This window comes from Rutidosis leptorrhynchoides, chromosome 2 (genome assembly GCF_046630445.1).
Source record: "Rutidosis leptorrhynchoides isolate AG116_Rl617_1_P2 chromosome 2, CSIRO_AGI_Rlap_v1, whole genome shotgun sequence".
NCBI classification, from domain to species: Eukaryota; Viridiplantae; Streptophyta; class Magnoliopsida; order Asterales; family Asteraceae; genus Rutidosis; species Rutidosis leptorrhynchoides.
In genome coordinates, this window is record NC_092334.1 from 468,724,196 (window position 1) to 468,744,164 (window position 19,969).

Sequence of the window (19,969 nt, forward strand, 5' to 3'; positions counted from 1 at the left end):
TTCGTGACGATAGTGGCCAAGTTCTCCACACCCGTAACATTTCACGCGGCTTTTATCCCGGATCCGTTCACCACCTTCTCGACTCTTCCCGGACCCCCGACCTTTTCCCCGGTCACGTCCATAGTCATCTCGGTTAGAACTCCCGCCGCTACATTGATTACACCCGTGTGTCTTCTCATGACTAGCCAACAACAAACCACCTTGAATGCCCTCCATTCTATCGGTTCCTTTGATTCGTTCTTCATACGCCTTCAACCTTCCAACCGCTTCATCAAATAACATCTCATCCAACACGAAACATTGCTCAATTGAAGCCACAATTTGAAGAAATGACATAGGCATAGAATCAAGTAACCTTTTCACCAAGTCTACCTCTTCAAGCTCATAACCTAGACTCCTTGCTTTTGAAGCCAAACCGGTTAATTTTGTAGCAAACTCATCAACCGATTCTCCCTCTTTCATCTTCAAACCTTCAAGCTCCCTTTTCAAAGTTGCAAGTCGAGCCGATCTCACTCGATCCACCTCCAAGTAACGCGTTTTCAAACCGTCCCATACTTGTTTTGGATCGGTATAACTCGCCATTTGCAACACCATATCCTCAGGAATCGCTTGAAATAAGAAGGCAAGTGCTCGCTTTGATTTTTCCGGATCAATTTCCGCACCTAACATCCTTGGTTCCACCGTTTCCAATATTCCATAAGCATCCATGATTGCCTTCACCTTGACAGCCCACACAGGGTAGTTTGTAGCTGTTAAAATTGGTACCTGATATGTCAAAGAACTTCCATCTCTGGCCGGAACTAACGGCATATTTTTCAGCCTTTTGAGAGCTTAAAAGACAGCAACTTAACACCTCAATCAACCCCTTCTTAACAACTCCCAACAACACCCTTGACAGCTACAAAAGTACAATCTTTGATACTTTCAATGGAACCTAGGAACACCTTTCACAGCTTCAACTTTGTGATCAAATTGCTCGAAAAAACTCTTCTACCACCCAAGAAAACAACCCTGGCCACGGGTTCTACAGCTTTCTCGTCCCCGGTTTAGTTTCTTATCACGAGCAACAACATGATCTAAGTTGAAGCTGCTACCAAGCTCTTGATACCAAATGTAGGATCACAAGTCCCTAACAAATAAAGATACAGCTATGTACAGAAAGATTATGTGTTTGTGTTTGTGCTAGTTGTAATATGTAACAGTAGATGAATAATAAATAAGCAAATGAAAACTACACTTTTATTAGCAACGGATACCAGCTATATATAGCCTAAACAAAATAATGAAAATATTGGCAACTAAGCATGCCCACCTCTACTGCCTAAAGAAAAGGTGTACCACTCACCCACTCACCAACGTCTCAATTTTGCCATCTTTTAGTGCTTGAGAATCGGTCCATCAAATACCAATTCCAAATGACAAAAATCAACTGACATTTAATTAAACAAACCTATTAATTAAATACTAACTTAACTTACTACCAAATTATTAAAGCTAGACACTACTATAACCATGCACTAACTATATTATAACCAATTAGCACCAACAGTTACGGCGCCACCATGGCGTGATGGTGGTTGTTTTGAGGTCATCGCGCTGCGTTACTAGGAGTCTTACAAAAGTTACAATAGAAAAAATTTTGGAACCACGAACCTGACAGTAGGTCTCCAAATTAAATGCAATTTTTACTTTTGTTTCTATGCGATTTCATACGTTAAAATTTATCCACTATTGCAATATTACAAATACCATCTAACACATGTTTTTTCAATATATAAAATTAGACAATCATTCATAAATTCTCCCATGTTATTTCACAAATCATTCTTCATTAACATTATTTGCGGAAAAAGCACATTCTACCATTGATGTTGCAACGGTCAAATTAATACTAAGTTTCAAAAGAAGATATACCTTCAGTAATACCTAGTATTATACTTTTGTTTATTTCAACCATCATCTTTGCAAGGTTTCAAAAATATAATTGAATGAGTGATTATAATAGTACCTGTAATTTTGCTAAAAACCGATCAAAGAATAGAAGCGTAAGTTGTGGACCCTTGGTGTTAAACAAAAGCTTAATTGTGTAAAGGGTTTGTAATGTATTTGTATTACTTTACTAGTTACTTTTAATGAAAAACAAATACTTCATAAAAGATTAAAATTATTAATAATATATATATATATATATATATATATATATATATATATATATATATATATATATATATATATATATATATATATATATATATATATATTGGACCAATCCATGGATAAGCACTAAATGGGGCACAAACTGGATAAGTAAAATTTCAAATTTTTTTAAAAAAAAACGATCCTTTAATATGCAAATAGAAGAAAATGAAAAAATTTTAAAAATTTTTTGAACAAAATCATTCGAAAATCGATGATGAATGGTAAACATCGATGATAAATGGTAAAAATTGATGATGAATGGTAAAATTAACCATTCATCTGGTTAATTTATCATTCATTTTTGTTCGCGATTAATGATAAAATTAATCAATGCTAAAAAAAAGTAGATGAATGGTTAATTTAACCATTCATCTGTTTATGATGAATGATAAAAAAACAGATGAATGGTTAATTTAACAATTCATCTGGTTTTTTTTAGCATTGATTAATTTTATCATTAATCGTAAACCCGATGAATGATAAATTAACCCGATGAATGGTTAATTTTACCATTCATCATTGATTTTTGAAAGATTTTTAACTTTTTTTTTTATGAAAAAAATTGATTAGAGTTGCATTTTAATGCAGATTTATGAATGTAAAAAAAAAATAAAAAAAAAAAAAATTTTATTTTGCTTATCCGGTTTGTACTCCTTTTAAGCTTATCCATGGATCGTGCCCATATATATATATATATATATATATATATATATATATATATATATATATATATATATATATATATATTATTAATAATTTTTGGTGGCCCATACCATAAAATCATATGTGAGTTAATTATATATATTTTTTAGTGTCCCGTACAATCAAATTATAAACTTAAAAAACATATGAGGTCCTGCAATTATATTTAGTGTCGTCTTGTAAAATTTTAAATAGTCATTTGTATGAAAATTTCTTCAACTAGTGATATCACAGGACCCCATAGAATATAAGGTATAATCAAATTTGTAGGGCTTGTAATTTATTTATGAAACCAAAATAATATATAGGTGTTTGATTTATAGTTAAATAAATAATAATTAAAGAATTAAAAATATGAGAAGAACTAAAGTAGGTTTAGGGGATTTTCATTGCGAATTCAGAACAAAAGTCAATAGGGTCTCAAATTATTTTTCACAACTATTTATATTTGACGGATACTCCAAGTGATTGTTTAGCTTCAAAAATATACATTTTAATAATATACAGGATTTTGTAGTAAAATTTAAAAGTGTTATGTACAATTTGGATAATACTTTATAAAACAAATTTCTAAACTAATGAGACCATGAGACCCCACTGGCTCATTAACTACACTTGCCTTCGGATTTTACTACTACGTATTTTGATTTAGGTTGAAAGAGGTGGTGTGATATGGTTAATAAAAGGAATGGTAAAAATGTCTAGATAATTATTTTAGTGGCGTATAGCATATAAAATACTCTTGACAATATTTAAGTAAAAACCCTGGAGTGCCGTAGGCAATTTTTTCACTCCTCTTCAATTATCTCCGGCGGGATCAAACGCCTTCACTGCTCATCATGCCGACTTGCAAAGACTACATCAACACTGGGAAGATCTCTACAACAATGTATGTAACCAATTTTCCCCATTCTTTTGGTATTAATGATCTAAGGAACATGTGTAAGGAACATGGCACAATTCTGGATGTTTATATCGCTCGCAAACTCTCCAAACAAGGATGTTCATTTGCCTTTGTTCGATTCCTACATGTGGATTCACCCAGATCTCTTGCATCCAAACTTTCGGCCATTTGGGTTGGAAATTTCCATGTTTACGCTACACAAGCGAGACATAGACGTGAAGATATTTTGAAACGACCTATGAATCCCAACGTTAATTATGGTAATCCCACTATTCACCCCTCCAGGATGCATAACTTCCAGGATTTCCCTCCCCTACAAGGTAAGTCTTCTGCTAATGCTTTGCACTGCAATGTGAAATTTGCTCCGGAAAAAAAGGTTGTGGAGACACTTGTTATTCCAGATGATGATCTGGTTCTGTGTAAGGATGCTCCAAATCTGTTGTTTATAAAACTGAATTGCCCTGAACTCATCCCTCATATGAGAAGGATTTGGTACGTGGAAGGTTTTGCAGATTTAGACATTCACCATTTGGGGGGTTCCTGGATTGATGTAGTTTTCCCAAATGTTGCTTCTTTGGAAAGTTTTAAAGTGCACGACAAGATCAAATCTTATATTGAAAAGTGTAAAGGATTCGATGAAGCATTTGTGGTCAAAGAGCGTGCGGTTTGGTTAGACATTAATGGACTTCCGGCTTGTGCTTGGACCGAAGCCAATTATAAGAAAGTGGCACTTATTTTTTGCCATAAATCTTTCACTCTGAATTCTCACGAACAGCATGGATGCGGTAAAATCTGTGTGGTTACTAAGAGAATGGATTATATCCATGACATGATTACGGTGAAAGCTAAGAATAAGTTGTACAAGGTGCTGGTTCGTGAATCATCTACTTGGAATACGTCGGTTCTGGATTTGGAAGAAGACTCGTCTTCTGAAGAGTCTCAGAGCAATTTTGATCATGAAGTTGAAATCGGTGATCAAGAAATTAATGATCCGATTATTCTGGATTATGCAAATGATCAGTTTAATCAGGATGACAATGTTTTGAATGGAAATAATGTAAATCAAAATGTGGACGGAAGCGTAAGAATAAGCAGCGAATTAGAAACACATGTTTCTGATTCTTTCACGGGACATATGGATGTTATTGATGAATTGATGGTAAATACTGGAGAAAGGACTGTTTCCTCTTCACATTCGAAACCACTGGTCTTTAATGGAGTTCGCTTTCATTCACCCATTCTGAGTTCCAACAACGGAAGTGAACAAAAATCATTGGACTTTTGTGAGAAGTTGAGGCATATGGGAAACATTCTCGTTTATAATATAAAGGATTGTATTAAGGATCGTCAAAATGTTGTTTTGAGTATGCGTGGATTTAACACAGTTTAATGAATCTTTTATCATTAAACATTGGAGGCGGGGTGTCTTCTAAGGATAAGCAAAAATGGGTAAGCAAAATTTGTACAGAGCATTCTATTTCTATCTTTGGTATTCAAGAATCAAAGTTGCATAATTTAAATCATTTTGACATTAAAGCTATGTGGGGGAACTACCAATTCAAAGTAGCAGCGTCTAGTGCTCGTGGTCATTCCGGTGGGATTCTAATGGTGTGGGACCTAAGCGTTTTCATCTGCTCCAGGGTAATTTCGCTTCCTAATATTCTTATTGTCGGGGGCTGCTTCTCAGGGAGCTCCATTACGTGCTATTTGATGAACATTTATGCTCCTCAATCTAGGGTGCTTAAACGTCATCTTTGGGCGTACATCTTATCATTTATGAATAATAATAGGGGTGAATATATTATTTTTGGCAACTTTAATGCGGTTCGTTTTCCACACGAAGTAGTTCGTGTTCGGTTTTGCCCTTTGGAAGCAAATGAATTCAACAGTTTCATTACCAATGGAAATTTGGTGGACGTTCTGTTAGGTGGTAGATCATTCACTAGGGCGAATAAAGCTTTCACTAATAGGTCTTTACTTGATCGCTTTCTAGTCACCAACGGAATTATGAGTTTGTTCCCATCGATAATGGGATCTATTCTTTCGGATATTTGGTCAGATCATTGTCCAATTATCCTAAAGAATGATGTGGTCGATTATGGTCCTATTCCTTTCAAACTTTTTCACTCTTGGTTCAATGTGGATGGTTTTGATGAGGTAGTTGTTAATGCTTGAAATGACACTAACAGCACCTGGAGCACAAATCCTCAAATCAAGTTAAAATATGAACTAAAGCATACTAAGGAGGCATTGAAGGTCTGGTATAAAGATCACAAGACTAAAGTGGGAAGTCAAAAAAATGAATTACTCACCAAACTTGATGTCATTGATAGCCAAATTGATTGTGGGGTGTTTGTGAATGATGTAGAAAACTGTAGAATAAAAGTTATAAAAGAGATTGAGGCTATTGAAGCTTTAGAAGCAGCTAACTTGGCGAAAAAAACAGAAAATGATTCATTCGCTTGGGGATGAAAATTCTAGTTTTTTTCATGCTTCTATTAATAGGAAACGGAAGAAATTACAAGTAGCTGGGGTTATGTCAAATGGATATTGGGTTACGAATTTGGCCTTGGTTAAAAATGTGTTCTTGGAGTTCTTCTCAAATAAATTCAAAGCAGTAGACCATGGTTGGATTGTTGCGCCTAGCAGCCATATTGCTCATCTCAGTGAGGTTATGGCGGGTTTTATTGCTTCTAATTTCTCGGATATGGAAATTAAAGAGGCGGTGTGGTCTTGCGAGAGCGATAAACCTCCAAGCCCGGATGGATTTACGTTTAAATTAGTTAAGAAATTTTGGGAGCTTATTAAAATGGATGTGTGTGATGCGGTTTATGACTTCCAGAATACTAGCATTATTCGCAAAGGATGTAACAATTCATTTTTTTCTCTTATTCCGAAGAAAGACAAATCTTCACATGTTCAAGATTACCGGCCTATCAGCCTTATCGGAGTTCAATATAAAATTATTGCAAAGCTGCTAGCAAACAGATTATCTTTGGTGATCGATGATGTTATTGGGTCGGAGCAAACGACTTTCACTAAAGGAAGACAGATTCTAGACGGTCCTCTTATTGTAAACGAAGTAGTAGATTAGTGCAAGAGAAAGAAAAAGAAAGCCATGCTTTTTAAGGTCGATTTCGACAAGGCATTTGATTCTATTCACTGGGATTTTGTGCTATCGATGTTATACTACATGGGTTTTCCTTTGAGATGGATCGGTTGGATCAAGAGCTGTCTTTTTTCTTCTATGGCTTCTCTTTTACTGAATGGAAGTCCATCTTCAGAGTTTCCTATAGGTCGGGGTCTTAGACAAGGTGATCCCTTGTCTCCTTTCCTTTTTCATTATCGGGATGGAAGGCTTAAAAGCAGCTATTAATGACGCCATGGATTTCACTTTATATAATCCTATTCGAGTGGGGCCAAGGGATAATCACCGCGGCATTGCTTTATGTATGTAGGTAGATGATGTTTTATTCATGGGAGAATGGTCTCAATCGAATGCTTCAAACCTTAAGCTGATTCTTGATTGTTTCTTTCGCGTTTTGGGGTTGAAAATTAATCTCCTTAAATCTTCCCTTTATGGTGTGGGAGTTAGTCAAGTTGAGGTGAATCAGTTGGCCGAAAACATTGGTTGTTGCCTGAAATGTCCCGTTCTTATTGATTAAAAACGTTCCATATTAATTGATTTCGTTGCGAGGTTTTGACCTCTATATGAGACGTTTTTCAAAGACTGCATTCATTTTTAAACAAACCATAACCTTTATTTCATCAATAAAGGTTTAAAAAGCTTTACGTAGATTATCAAATAATGATAATCTAATATATCCTGTTTACACACGACCATTACATAATGGTTTACAATACAAATATGTTACAACAAAATAAGTTTCTTGAATGCAGTTTTTACACAATATCATACAAGCATGGACTCCAAATCTTGTCCTTATTTAAGTATGCGACAGCGGAAACTCTTAATAATCACCTGAGAATAAACATGCTTAAAACGTCAACAAAAATGTTGGTGAGTTATAGGTTTAACCTATATATATCAAATCGTAACAATAGACCACAAGATTTCATATTTCAATACACATCCCATACATAGAGATAAAAATCATTCATATGGTGAACACCTGGTAACCGACAATAACAAGATGCATATATAAGAATATCCCCATCATTCCGGGACACCCTTCGGATATGATATAAATTTCGAAGTACTAAAGCATCCGGTACTTTGGATGGGGTTTGTTAGGCCCAATAGATCTATCTTTAGGATTCGCGTCAATTAGGGTGTCTGTTCCCTAATTCTTAGATTACCAGACTTAATAAAAAGGGGCATATTCGATTTCGATAATTCAACCATAGAATGTAGTTTCACGTACTTGTGTCTATTTTGTAAAACATTTATAAAACCTGCATGTATTCTCATCCCAAAAATATTAGATTTTAAAAGTGGGACTATAACTCACTTTCACAGATTTTTACTTCGTCGGGAAGTAAGACTTGGCCACTGGTTGATTCACGAACCTATAACAATATATACATATATATCAAAGTATGTTCAAAATATATTTACAACACTTTTAATATATTTTGATGTTTTAAGTTTATTAAGTCAGCTGTCCTCGTTAGTAACCTACAACTAGTTGTCCACAGTTAGATGTACAGAAATAAATCGATAAATATTATCTTGAATCAATCCACGACCCAGTGTATACGTATCTCAGTATTGATCACAACTCAAACTAAATATATTTTGGAATCAACCTCAACCCTGTATAGCTAACTCCAACATTCACATATAGAGTGTCTATGGTTGTTCCGAAATATATATAGATGTGTCGACATGATAGGTCGAAACATTGTATACGTGTCTATGGTATCTCAAGATTACATAATATACAATACAAGTTGATTAAGTTATGGTTGGAATAGATTTGTTACCAATTTTCACGTAGCTAAAATGAGAAAAATTATCCAATCTTGTTTTACCCATAACTTCTTCATTTTAAATCCGTTTTGAGTGAATCAAATTGCTATGGTTTCATATTGAACTCTATTTTATGAATCTAAACAGAAAAAGTATAGGTTTATAGTCGGAAAAATAAGTTACAAGTCGTTCTTGTAAAGGTAGTCATTTCAGTCGAAAGAACGACGTCTAGATGACCATTTTAGAAAATATACTTCCACTTTGAGTTTAACCATAATTTTTGGATATAGTTTCATGTTCATAATAAAAATAATTTTCTCAGAATAACAACTTTTAAATCAAAGTTTATCATAGTTTTTAATTAACTAACCCAAAACAGCCCGCGGTGTTACTACGACGGCGTAAATCCGGTTTTACGGTGTTTTTCGTGTTTCCAGGTTTTAAATCATTAAGTTAGCATATCATATAGATATATAACATGTGTTTAGTTGATTTTAAAAGTCAAGTTAGAAGGATTAACTTTTGTTTGCGAACAAGTTTAGAATTAACTAAACTATGTTCTAGTGATTACAAGTTTAAACCTTCGAATAAGATAGCTTTATATGTATGAATCGAATGATGTTATGAACATCATTACTACCTTAAGTTCCTTGGATAAACCTACTGGAAAAGTGAAAAATGGATCTAGCTTCAATGGATCCTTGGATGGCTCGAAGTTCTTGAAGCAGAATCATGACACGAAAACAAGTTCAAGTAAGATCATCACTTGAAATAAGATTGTTATAGTTATAGAAATTGAACCAAACTTTGAATATGATTATTACCTTGTATTAGAATGATAACCTACTGTAGGAAACAAAGATTTCTTGAGGTTGGATGATCACCTTACAAGATTGGAAGTGAGCTAGCAAACTTGAAAGTATTCTTGATTTTATGAAACTAGAACTTTTGGAATTTATGAAGAACACTTAGAACTTGAAGATAGAACTTGAGAGAGATCAATTAGATGAAGAAAATTGAAGAATGAAAGTGTTTGTAGGTGTTTTTGGTCGTTGGTGTATGGATTAGATATAAAGGATATGTAATTTTGTTTTCATGTAAATAAGTCATGAATGATTACTCATATTTTTGTAATTTTATGAGATATTTCATGCTAGTTGCCAAATGATGGTTCCCACATGTGTTAGGTGACTCACATGGGCTGCTTAGAGCTGATCATTGGAGTGTATATACCAATAGTACATACATCTAAAAGCTGTGTATTGTACGAGTACGAATACGGGTGCATACGAGTAGAATTGTTGATGAAACTGAACGAGAATGTAATTGTAAGCATTTTTGTTAAGTAGAAGTATTTTGATAAGTGTATTGAAGTCTTTCAAAAGTGTATAAATACATATTAAAACACTACATGTATATACATTTTAACTGAGTCGTTAAGTCATCGTTAGTCGTTACATGTAAGTGTTGTTTTGAAACCTTTAGGTTAACGATCTTGTTAAATGTTGTTAACCCAATGTTTATAATAACAAAAGAGATTTTAAATTATTATATTATCATGATATTATGATGTACGAATATCTCTTAATATGATATATATACATTAAATGTCGTTACAACGATAAACGTTACATATATGTCTCGTTTCAAAATCATTAAGTTAGTAGTCTTGTTTTTACATATGTAGTTCATTGTTAATATAATTAATGATATGTTTACTTATCATAATATCATGTTAACTATATATATAACCATATATATGTCATCATATAGTTTTTTTACAAGTTTTAACGTTCGTGAATCACCGGTCAACTTGGGTGGTCAATTGTCTATATGAAACCTATTTCAATTAATCAAGTCTTAACAAGTTTGATTGCTTAACATGTTGGAAACATTTAATCATGTAAATATCAATCTCAATTAATATATATAAACATGGAAAAGTTCGGGTCACTACAGTACCTACCCGTTAAATAAATTTCGTCCCGAAATTTTAAGCTGTTGAAGGTGTTGACGAATCTTCTGGAAATAGATGCGGGTATTTCTTCTTCATCTGATCTTCACGCTCCCAGGTGAACTCGGGTCCTCTACGAGCATTCCATCGAACCTTAACAATTGGTATCTTGTTTTGCTTAAGTCTTTTAACCTCACGATCCATTATTTCGACGGGTTCTTCGATGAATTGGAGTTTTTCGTTGATTTGGATTTCATCTAACGGAATAGTGAGATCTTCTTTAGCAAAACATTTCTTCAAATTCGAGACGTGGAAAGTGTTATGTACAGCCGCGAGTTGTTGAGGTAACTCAAGTCGGTAAGCTACTGGTCCGACACGATCAATAATCTTGAATGGTCCAATATACCTTGGATTTAATTTCCCTCGTTTACCAAATCGAACAACGCCTTTCCAAGGTGCAACTTTAAGCATGACCATCTCTCCAATTTCAAATTCTATATCTTTTCTTTTAATGTCAGCGTAGCTCTTTTGTCGACTTTGGGCAGTTTTCAACCGTTGTTGAATTTGGATGATCTTCTCGGTAGTTTCTTGTATAATCTCCGGACCCGTAATCTGTCTATCCCCCACCTCACTCCAACAAATCGGAGACCTGCACTTTCTACCATAAAGTGCTTCAAACGGCGCCATCTCAATGCTTGAATGGTAGCTGTTGTTGTAGGAAAATTCTGCTAACGGTAGATGTCGATCCCAACTGTTTCCGAAATCAATAACACATGCTCGTAGCATGTCTTCAAGCGTTTGTATCGTCCTTTCGCTCTGCCCATCAGTTTGTGGATGATAGGCAGTACTCATGTCTAGACGAGTTCCTAATGCTTGCTGTAATGTCTGCCAGAATCTTGAAATAAATCTGCCATCCCTATCAGAGATAATAGAGATTGGTATTCCATGTCTGGAGACGACTTCCTTCAAATACAGTCGTGCTAACTTCTCCATCTTGTCATCTTCTCTTATTGGTAGAAAGTGTGCTGATTTGGTGAGACGATCAACTATTACCCAAATAGTATCAAAACCACTTGCAGTCCTTGGCAATTTAGTGATGAAATCCATGGTAATGTTTTCCCATTTCCATTCCGGAATTTCGGGTTGTTGAAGTAGACCTGATGGTTTCTGATGCTCAGCTTTGACCTTAGAACACGTCAAACATTCTCCTACGTATTTAGCAACATCGGCTTTCATACCCGGCCACCAAAAATGTTTCTTGAGATCCTTGTACATCTTCCCCGTTCCAGGATGTATTGAGTATCTGGTTTTATGAGCTTCTCTAAGTACCATTTCTCTCATATCTCCAAATTTTGGTACCCAAATCCTTTCAGCCCTATACCGGGTTCCGTCTTCCCGAATATTAAGATGTTTCTCCGATCCTTTGGGTATTTCATCCTTTAAATTTCCCTCTTTTAAAACTCCTTGTTGCGCCTCCTTTATTTGAGTAGTAATGTTATTATGAATCATTATATTCATAGATTTTACTCGAATGGGTTCTCTATCCTTCCTGCTCAAGGCATCGGCTACCACATTTGCCTTCCCCGGGTGGTAACGAATCTCAAAATCGTAATCATTCAATAATTCAATCCACCTACGCTGCCTCATATTCAGTTGTTTCTGATTAAATATGTGTTGAAGACTTTTGTGGTCGGTATATATAATACTTTTGACCCCATATAAGTAGTGCCTCCAAGTCTTTAATGCAAAAACAACCGCGCCTAATTCCAAATCATGCGTCGTATAATTTTGTTCGTGAATCTTCAATTGTCTAGACGCATAAGCAATCACCTTCGTTCGTTGCATTAATACACAACCGAGACCTTGCTTTGATGCGTCACAATAAATCACAAAATCATCATTCCCTTCAGGCAATGACAATATAGGTGCCGTAGTTAGCTTTTTCTTCAATAACTGAAACGCTTTCTCTTGTTCATCATTCCATTCAAATTTCTTCCCTTTATGCGTTAATGCAGTCAAGGGTTTTGCTATTCTGGAAAAGTCTTGGATGAACCTTCTGTAGTAACCAGCTAGTCCTAAAAACTGGCGTATGTGTTTCGGAGTTTTCGGGGTTTCCCACTTTTCAACAGTTTCTATCTTTGCCGGATCCACCTTAATACCTTCTTTGTTCACTATGTGACCGAGGAATTGAACTTCTTCCAACCAAAATGCACACTTTGAAAACTTAGCGTACAATTCTTCCTTCCTCAATACTTCTAACACTTTTCTCAAATGTTCACCGTGTTCTTGGTCATTCTTTGAGTAAATAAGTATGTCATCAATGAAAACAATGACAAACTTGTCAAGGTATGGTCCACACACTCGGTTCATAAGGTCCATGAACACAGCCGGTGCATTAGTTAAACCAAACGGCATGACCATAAACTCGTAATGACCGTAACGTGTTCTGAAAGCAGTCTTTGGAATATCATCTTCTTTCACCCGCATTTGATGATACCCGGAACGTAAGTCAATCTTTGAATAAACAGACGAGCCTTGTAGTTGATCAAATAAGTCGTCGATTCTCGGTAGTGGGTAGCGGTTCTTGATGGTAAGTTTGTTCAACTCTCGGTAGTCGATACACAACCTGAATGTACCATCTTTCTTCTTGACAAACAAAACAGGAGCTCCCCACGGTGATGTGCTTGGTCGAATGAAACCACGCTCTAAAAGTTCTTGTAATTGGCTTTGCAGTTCTTTCATCTCGCTGGGTGCGAGTCTGTAAGGAGCACGAGCTATTGGTGCAGCTCCTGGTACAAGATCTATTTGAAATTCAACGGATCGATGTGGGGGTAATCCCGGTAATTCTTTCGGAAATACATCGGGAAATTCTTTTGCAATGGGAACATCATTGATGCTCTTTTCTTCAGTTTGTACTTTCTCGACGTGTGCTAGAACAGCATAGCAACCTTTTCTTATTAGTTTTTGTGCCTTCAAATTACTAATAAGATGTAGCTTCGTGTTGCCCTTTTCTCCGTACACCATTAAGGGTTTTCCTTTTTCTCGTATAATGCGAATTGCATTTTTGTAACAAACGATCTCCGCTTTCACTTCTTTCAACCAGTCCATACCGATTATCACATCAAAACTCCCTAAATCTACTGGTATCAAATCAATCTTAAATGTTTCGCTAACCAGTTTAATTTCTCGATTCCGACATATATTATCTGCTGAAATTAATTTACCATTTGCTAATTCGAGTAAAAATTTACTATCCAAAGGCGTCAATGGACAACTTAATTTAGCACAAAAATCTCTACTTATATAGCTTCTATCCGCACCCGAATCAAATAAAACGTAAGCAGATTTATTGTCAATAAGAAACGTACCCGTAACAAGCTCCGGGTCTTCCTGTGCCTCTGCCGCATTAATATTGAAAACTCTTCCACGGCCTTGTCCATTCGTGTTCTCCTGGTTCGGGCAATTTCTAATAATGTGGCCCGGTTTTCCACATTTATAACAAACTACATTGGCATAACTTGCTCCGACACTACTTGCTCCACCATTACTCGTTCCGACACCATTTGTTCCTTTCGTTCTATTAACCCCTGGTCCATAGACCTCACACTTCGCCGCGCTATGACCATTTCTTTTACACTTGTTGCAAAATTTGGTGCAGAACCCCGAGTGATTCTTTTCACACCTTTGGCATAGCTGCTTCTGATTGTTGTTGTTGTTGCGGTTATTATTGTTGTTGGGATGATTGTTGTAGTTGCTGTTGTTGTTGTTGTTGTTGTTGTTGTTGGGCCGTTTGTTGTAGTTGCGATTGATGTTGCGATTGTTGGGATAATTGTTGCGATTATTGTTGTAATTGCTGTTGTTGTTGTATTGGTGATTCTTATCACCGTTTTCCTCCCACTTTCTTTTGACTTGCTTCACATTGGCCTCTTCAGCAGTCTGTTCTTTAATTCTTTCTTCAATCTGGTTCACTAGTTTGTGAGCCATTCTACATGCCTGTTGTATGGAGGCGGGCTCGTGTGAACTTATATCTTCTTGGATTCTTTCCGGTAATCCTTTCACAAACGCGTCAATCTTCTCTTCCTCATCTTCGAATGCTCCCGGACACAATAGGCACAATTCTGTGAATCGTCTTTCGTACGTGGTAATATCAAATCCTTGGGTTCGTAACCCTCTAAGTTCTGTCTTGAGCTTATTGACCTCGGTTCTGGGACGGTACTTCTCGTTCATCAAGTGCTTGAATGCTGACCACGGTAGTGCGTACGCATCATCTTGTCCCACTTGCTCTAGATAGGTATTCCACCATGTTAACGCAGAACCTGTGAAGGTATGCGTAGCGTACTTCACTTTGTCCTCTTCAGTACACTTACTTATGGCAAACACCGATTCAACCTTCTCGGTCCACCGTTTCAATCCGATCGGTCCTTCGGTTTCATCAAATTCCAAAGGTTTGCAGGCAGTGAATTCTTTGTAGGTGCATCCTACACGATTTCCTGTACTGCTAGATCCAAGGTTATTGTTGGTATGTAGCGCAGCCTGTACTGCGGCTATGTTTGAAGCTAGAAAAGTACGGAATTCCTCTTCATTCATATTCACGGTGTGTCGAGTAGTCGGTGCCATTTCCTTCAAAAGAGTTAAATGGAACAAGTTAATCATACAGAATATTAAGAGTAGTTAATAGTATTTCGTAGCATAATATGAACTCATTTATAAAAGCTTTTTCTTCATATTAGCGTTTTATAAGTTTAAATTCGGGTAGTACCTACCCGTTAAGTTCATACTTAGTAGCTAATATACACTTCAACTACTACAATTCTATATGAAAAACTGATTGTAATAATATTTCGCGTTCAAACTTTTATACAATATTTTACAAGCTTACAATACCGCTTATTTTACATAAAGCATGAAATATAGCACACAATAACTTTGATACAAGATAGTTGTGAAGACAATTCTAGCTAGTACACAAGTCGTTCGGCAAAGGCAATAAAGACACGTAATTCATACGTCCAGAAACAAGTCATGCATTCTGGTTTTACTAGGACTACTTCCCATCCTTGGTCTTGTGCAACATAACCGTTATGGCCGTTGATAAGACAGCGTGTTGTAACGTCATCAAAGGGACGAGGGTTACGTAATGTCCAACAGTCCCGTAATAATCTAAAAACCTCATTTCTTACCCCAATTACCGACTCCGTCACTTGTGGAAACGTTTTGTTTAATAGTTGTAGCCCGATGTTCTTGTTCTCACTTTGGTGAGAAGCGAACATTACTAATCCGTAAGCATAACATGCTTCTTTATGTTGCATGTTAGCCGCTTTTTCTAAATCACGAAGTCCAATATTCGGATATATTGAGTCAAAATAATTTCTTAACCCGTTGCGTAAAATAGCATTTGGGTTCCCCGCAATATATGCGTCAAAGTAAACACATCGTAACTTATGGGTTTCCCAATGTGATATCCCCCATCTTTCAAACGAAAGTCTCTTATAAACCAAGACATTCTTGGAACGTTCTTCGAATGTCTTACAAACTGATCTCGCCTTAAATAATTGTGCCGAAGAATTCTGGCCGACTCTAGACAAGATTTCATCAATCATGTCTCCGGGTAGGTCTCTTAAAATATTGGGTTGTCTATCCATTTTGTGTTTTTAAACTGTAAAATAGACAAGAGTTAGTTTCATAAAAAAATACTTATTAATACAAGCAATTTTTACATATATCATAAAGCATAAGAACACTATATTACATATATTACACCACACGAATACAACTATCTTATTCCGACTCGCTCGTTTCTTCTTCTTCGGTTTTGGTTCGTTTTGCCAAGTTTCTAGGGATATATGATGTTCCCCTAATACGAGCCGTCGTTGTCCACATTGGTTTAGAAAAACCTGGTGGTTTAGAGGTTCCCGGGTCATTGTTACAACTTAAGAACTTCGGGGGTTGACGATACATATAAAGTTCATCGGGGTTGGAATTAGATTTCTCTATTTTTATGCCCTTTCCCTTATTATTTTCTTTTGCCTTTTTAAATTCAGTTGGGGTAATTTCTATAACATCATCGGAATTCTCGTCGGAATCCGATTCATCGGAGAATTGGTAATCCTCCCAATATTTTACTTCCTTGGCGGAAACACCATTGACCATAATTAACTTTGGTCGGTTGGTTGAGGATTTTCTTTTACTTAACCGTTTTATTATTTCCCCCACCGTTTCTATTTCTTCATCCGGTTCCGATTCTTCTTCCGGTTCCGATTCTTCTTCCGGTTCTGACTCTTCTTCCGGTTCCTCTTCGGGAACTTGTGAATCAGTCCACGAATGATTCCAATTTACATTTGACTCTTCATTATTATTAGGTGAGTCAATGGGACTTGTTCTAGAGGTAGACATCTATCACATAATATCAAACGCGTTAAGAGATTAATATATCACATAATATTCACATGTTAAAAATATATAGTTTCCAACAAAATTTGTTAAGCAATCATTTTTCAAGTAAACACGGTCGAAGTCCAGACTCACTAATGCATCCTAACAAACTAGATAAGACACACTAATGCAAAATTCTGGTTCTCTAAGACCATCGCTCGGATACCAACTGAAATGTCCCGTTCTTATTGATTAAAAACGTTCCATATTAATTGATTTCGTTGCGAGGTTTTGACCTCTATATGAGACGTTTTTCAAAGACTGCATTCATTTTTAAACAAACCATAACCTTTATTTCATCAATAAAGGTTTAAAAAGCTTTACGTAGATTATCAAATAATGATAATCTAATATATCCTGTTTACACACGACCATTACATAATGGTTTACAATACAAATATGTTACAACAAAATAAGTTTCTTGAATGCAGTTTTTACACAATATCATACAAGCATGGACTCCAAATCTTGTCCTTATTTAAGTATGCGACAGCGGAAACTCTTAATAATCACCTGAGAATAAACATGCTTAAAACGTCAACAAAAATGTTGGTGAGTTATAGGTTTAACCTATATATATCAAATCGTAACAATAGACCACAAGATTTCATATTTCAATACACATCCCATACATAGAGATAAAAATCATTCATATGGTGAACACCTGGTAACCGACAATAACAAGATGCATATATAAGAATATCCCCATCATTCCGGGACACCCTTCGGATATGATATAAATTTCGAAGTACTAAAGCATCCGGTACTTTGGATGGGGTTTGTTAGGCCCAATAGATCTATCTTTAGGATTCGCGTCAATTAGGGTGTCTGTTCCCTAATTCTTAGATTACCAGACTTAATAAAAAGGGGCATATTCGATTTCGATAATTCAACCATAGAATGTAGTTTCACGTACTTGTGTCTATTTTGTAAAACATTTATAAAACCTGCATGTATTCTCATCCCAAAAATATTAGATTTTAAAAGTGGGACTATAACTCACTTTCACAGATTTTTACTTCGTCGGGAAGTAAGACTTGGCCACTGGTTGATTCACGAACCTATAACAATATATATATATATATATCAAAGTATGTTCAAAATATATTTACAACACTTTTAATATATTTTGATGTTTTAAGTTTATTAAGTCAGCTGTCCTCGTTAGTAACCTACAACTAGTTGTCCACAGTTAGATGTACAGAAATAAATCGATAAATATTATCTTGAATCAATCCACGACCCAGTGTATACGTATCTCAGTATTGATCACAACTCAAACTAAATATATTTTGGAATCAACCTCAACCCTGTATAGCTAACTCCAACATTCACATATAGAGTGTCTATGGTTGTTCCGAAATATATATAGATGTGTCGACATGATAGGTCGAAACATTGTATACGTGTCTATGGTATCTCAAGATTACATAATATACAATACAAGTTGATTAAGTTATGGTTGGAATAGATTTGTTACCAATTTTCACGTAGCTAAAATGAGAAAAATTATCCAATCTTGTTTTACCCATAACTTCTTCATTTTAAATCCGTTTTGAGTGAATCAAATTGCTATGGTTTCATATTGAACTCTATTTTATGAATCTAAACAGAAAAAGTATAGGTTTATACTCGGAAAAATAAGTTACAAGTCGTTCTTGTAAAGGTAGTCATTTCAGTCGAAAGAACGACGTCTAGATGACCATTTTAGAAAATATACTTCCACTTTGAGTTTAACCATAATTTTTGGATATAGTTTCATGTTCATAATAAAAATAATTTTCTCAGAATAACAACTTTTAAATCAAAGTTTATCATAGTTTTTAATTAACTAACCCAAAACAGCCCGCGGTGTTACTACGACGGCGTAAATCCGGTTTTACGGTGTTTTTCGTGTTTCCAGGTTTTAAATCATTAAGTTAGCATATCATATAGATATATAACATGTGTTTAGTTGATTTTAAAAGTCAAGTTAGAAGGATTAACTTTTGTTTGCGAACAAGTTTAGAATTAACTAAACTATGTTCTAGTGATTACAAGTTTAAACCTTCGAATAAGATAGCTTTATATGTATGAATCGAATGATGTTATGAACATCATTACTACCTTAAGTTCCTTGGATAAACCTACTGGAAAAGTGAAAAATGGATCTAGCTTCAATGGATCCTTGGATGGCTCGAAGTTCTTGAAGCAGAATCATGACACGAAAACAAGTTCAAGTAAGATCATCACTTGAAATAAGATTGTTATAGTTATAGAAATTGAACCAAAGTTTGAATATGATTATTACCTTGTATTAGAATGATAACCTACTGTAAGAAACAAAGATTTCTTGAGGTTGGATGATCACCTTACAAGATTGGAAGTGAGCTAGCAAACTTGAAAGTATTCTTGATTTTATGAAACTAGAACTTTTGGAATTTATGAAGAACACTTAGAACTTGAAGATAGAACTTGAGAGAGATCAATTAGATGAAGAAAATTGAAGAATGAAAGTGTTTGTAGGTGTTTTTGGTCGTTGGTGTATGGATTAGATATAAAGGATATGTAATTTTGTTTTCATGTAAATAAGTCATGAATGATTACTCATATTTTTGTAATTTTATGAGATATTTCATGCTAGTTGCCAAATGATGGTTCCCACATGTGTTAGGTGACTCACATGGGCTGCTTAGAGCTGATCATTGGAGTGTATATACCAATAGTACATACATCTAAAAGCTGTGTATTGTACGAGTACGAATACGGGTGCATACGAGTAGAATTGTTGATGAAACTGAACGAGAATGTAATTGTAAGCATTTTTGTTAAGTAGAAGTATTTTGATAAGTGTATTGAAGTCTTT

At 35.3% G+C, this 19,969-nt stretch overlaps 1 protein-coding gene across 1 annotated transcript; it reads left to right on the top strand.

Annotated features, from left to right (window-relative positions):
• The first annotated feature begins 5,344 nt into the window (after window positions 1-5,344).
• On the top strand, window positions 5,345-5,980 carry LOC139889366 (uncharacterized). The gene has a single exon (XM_071872325.1). It carries the CDS (start codon window positions 5,345-5,347, stop codon window positions 5,978-5,980), a length of 636 nt encoding a protein of 211 aa, XP_071728426.1.
• Window positions 5,981-19,969: the final 13,989 nt, after the last annotated feature.

Bases quoted from the DNA above. Each gene is read 5' to 3' on its own strand.
- LOC139889366 (XM_071872325.1), top strand. From the start codon at position 5,345: ATGTGGGGGAACTACCAATTCAAAGTAGCAGCGTCTAGTGCTCGTGGT.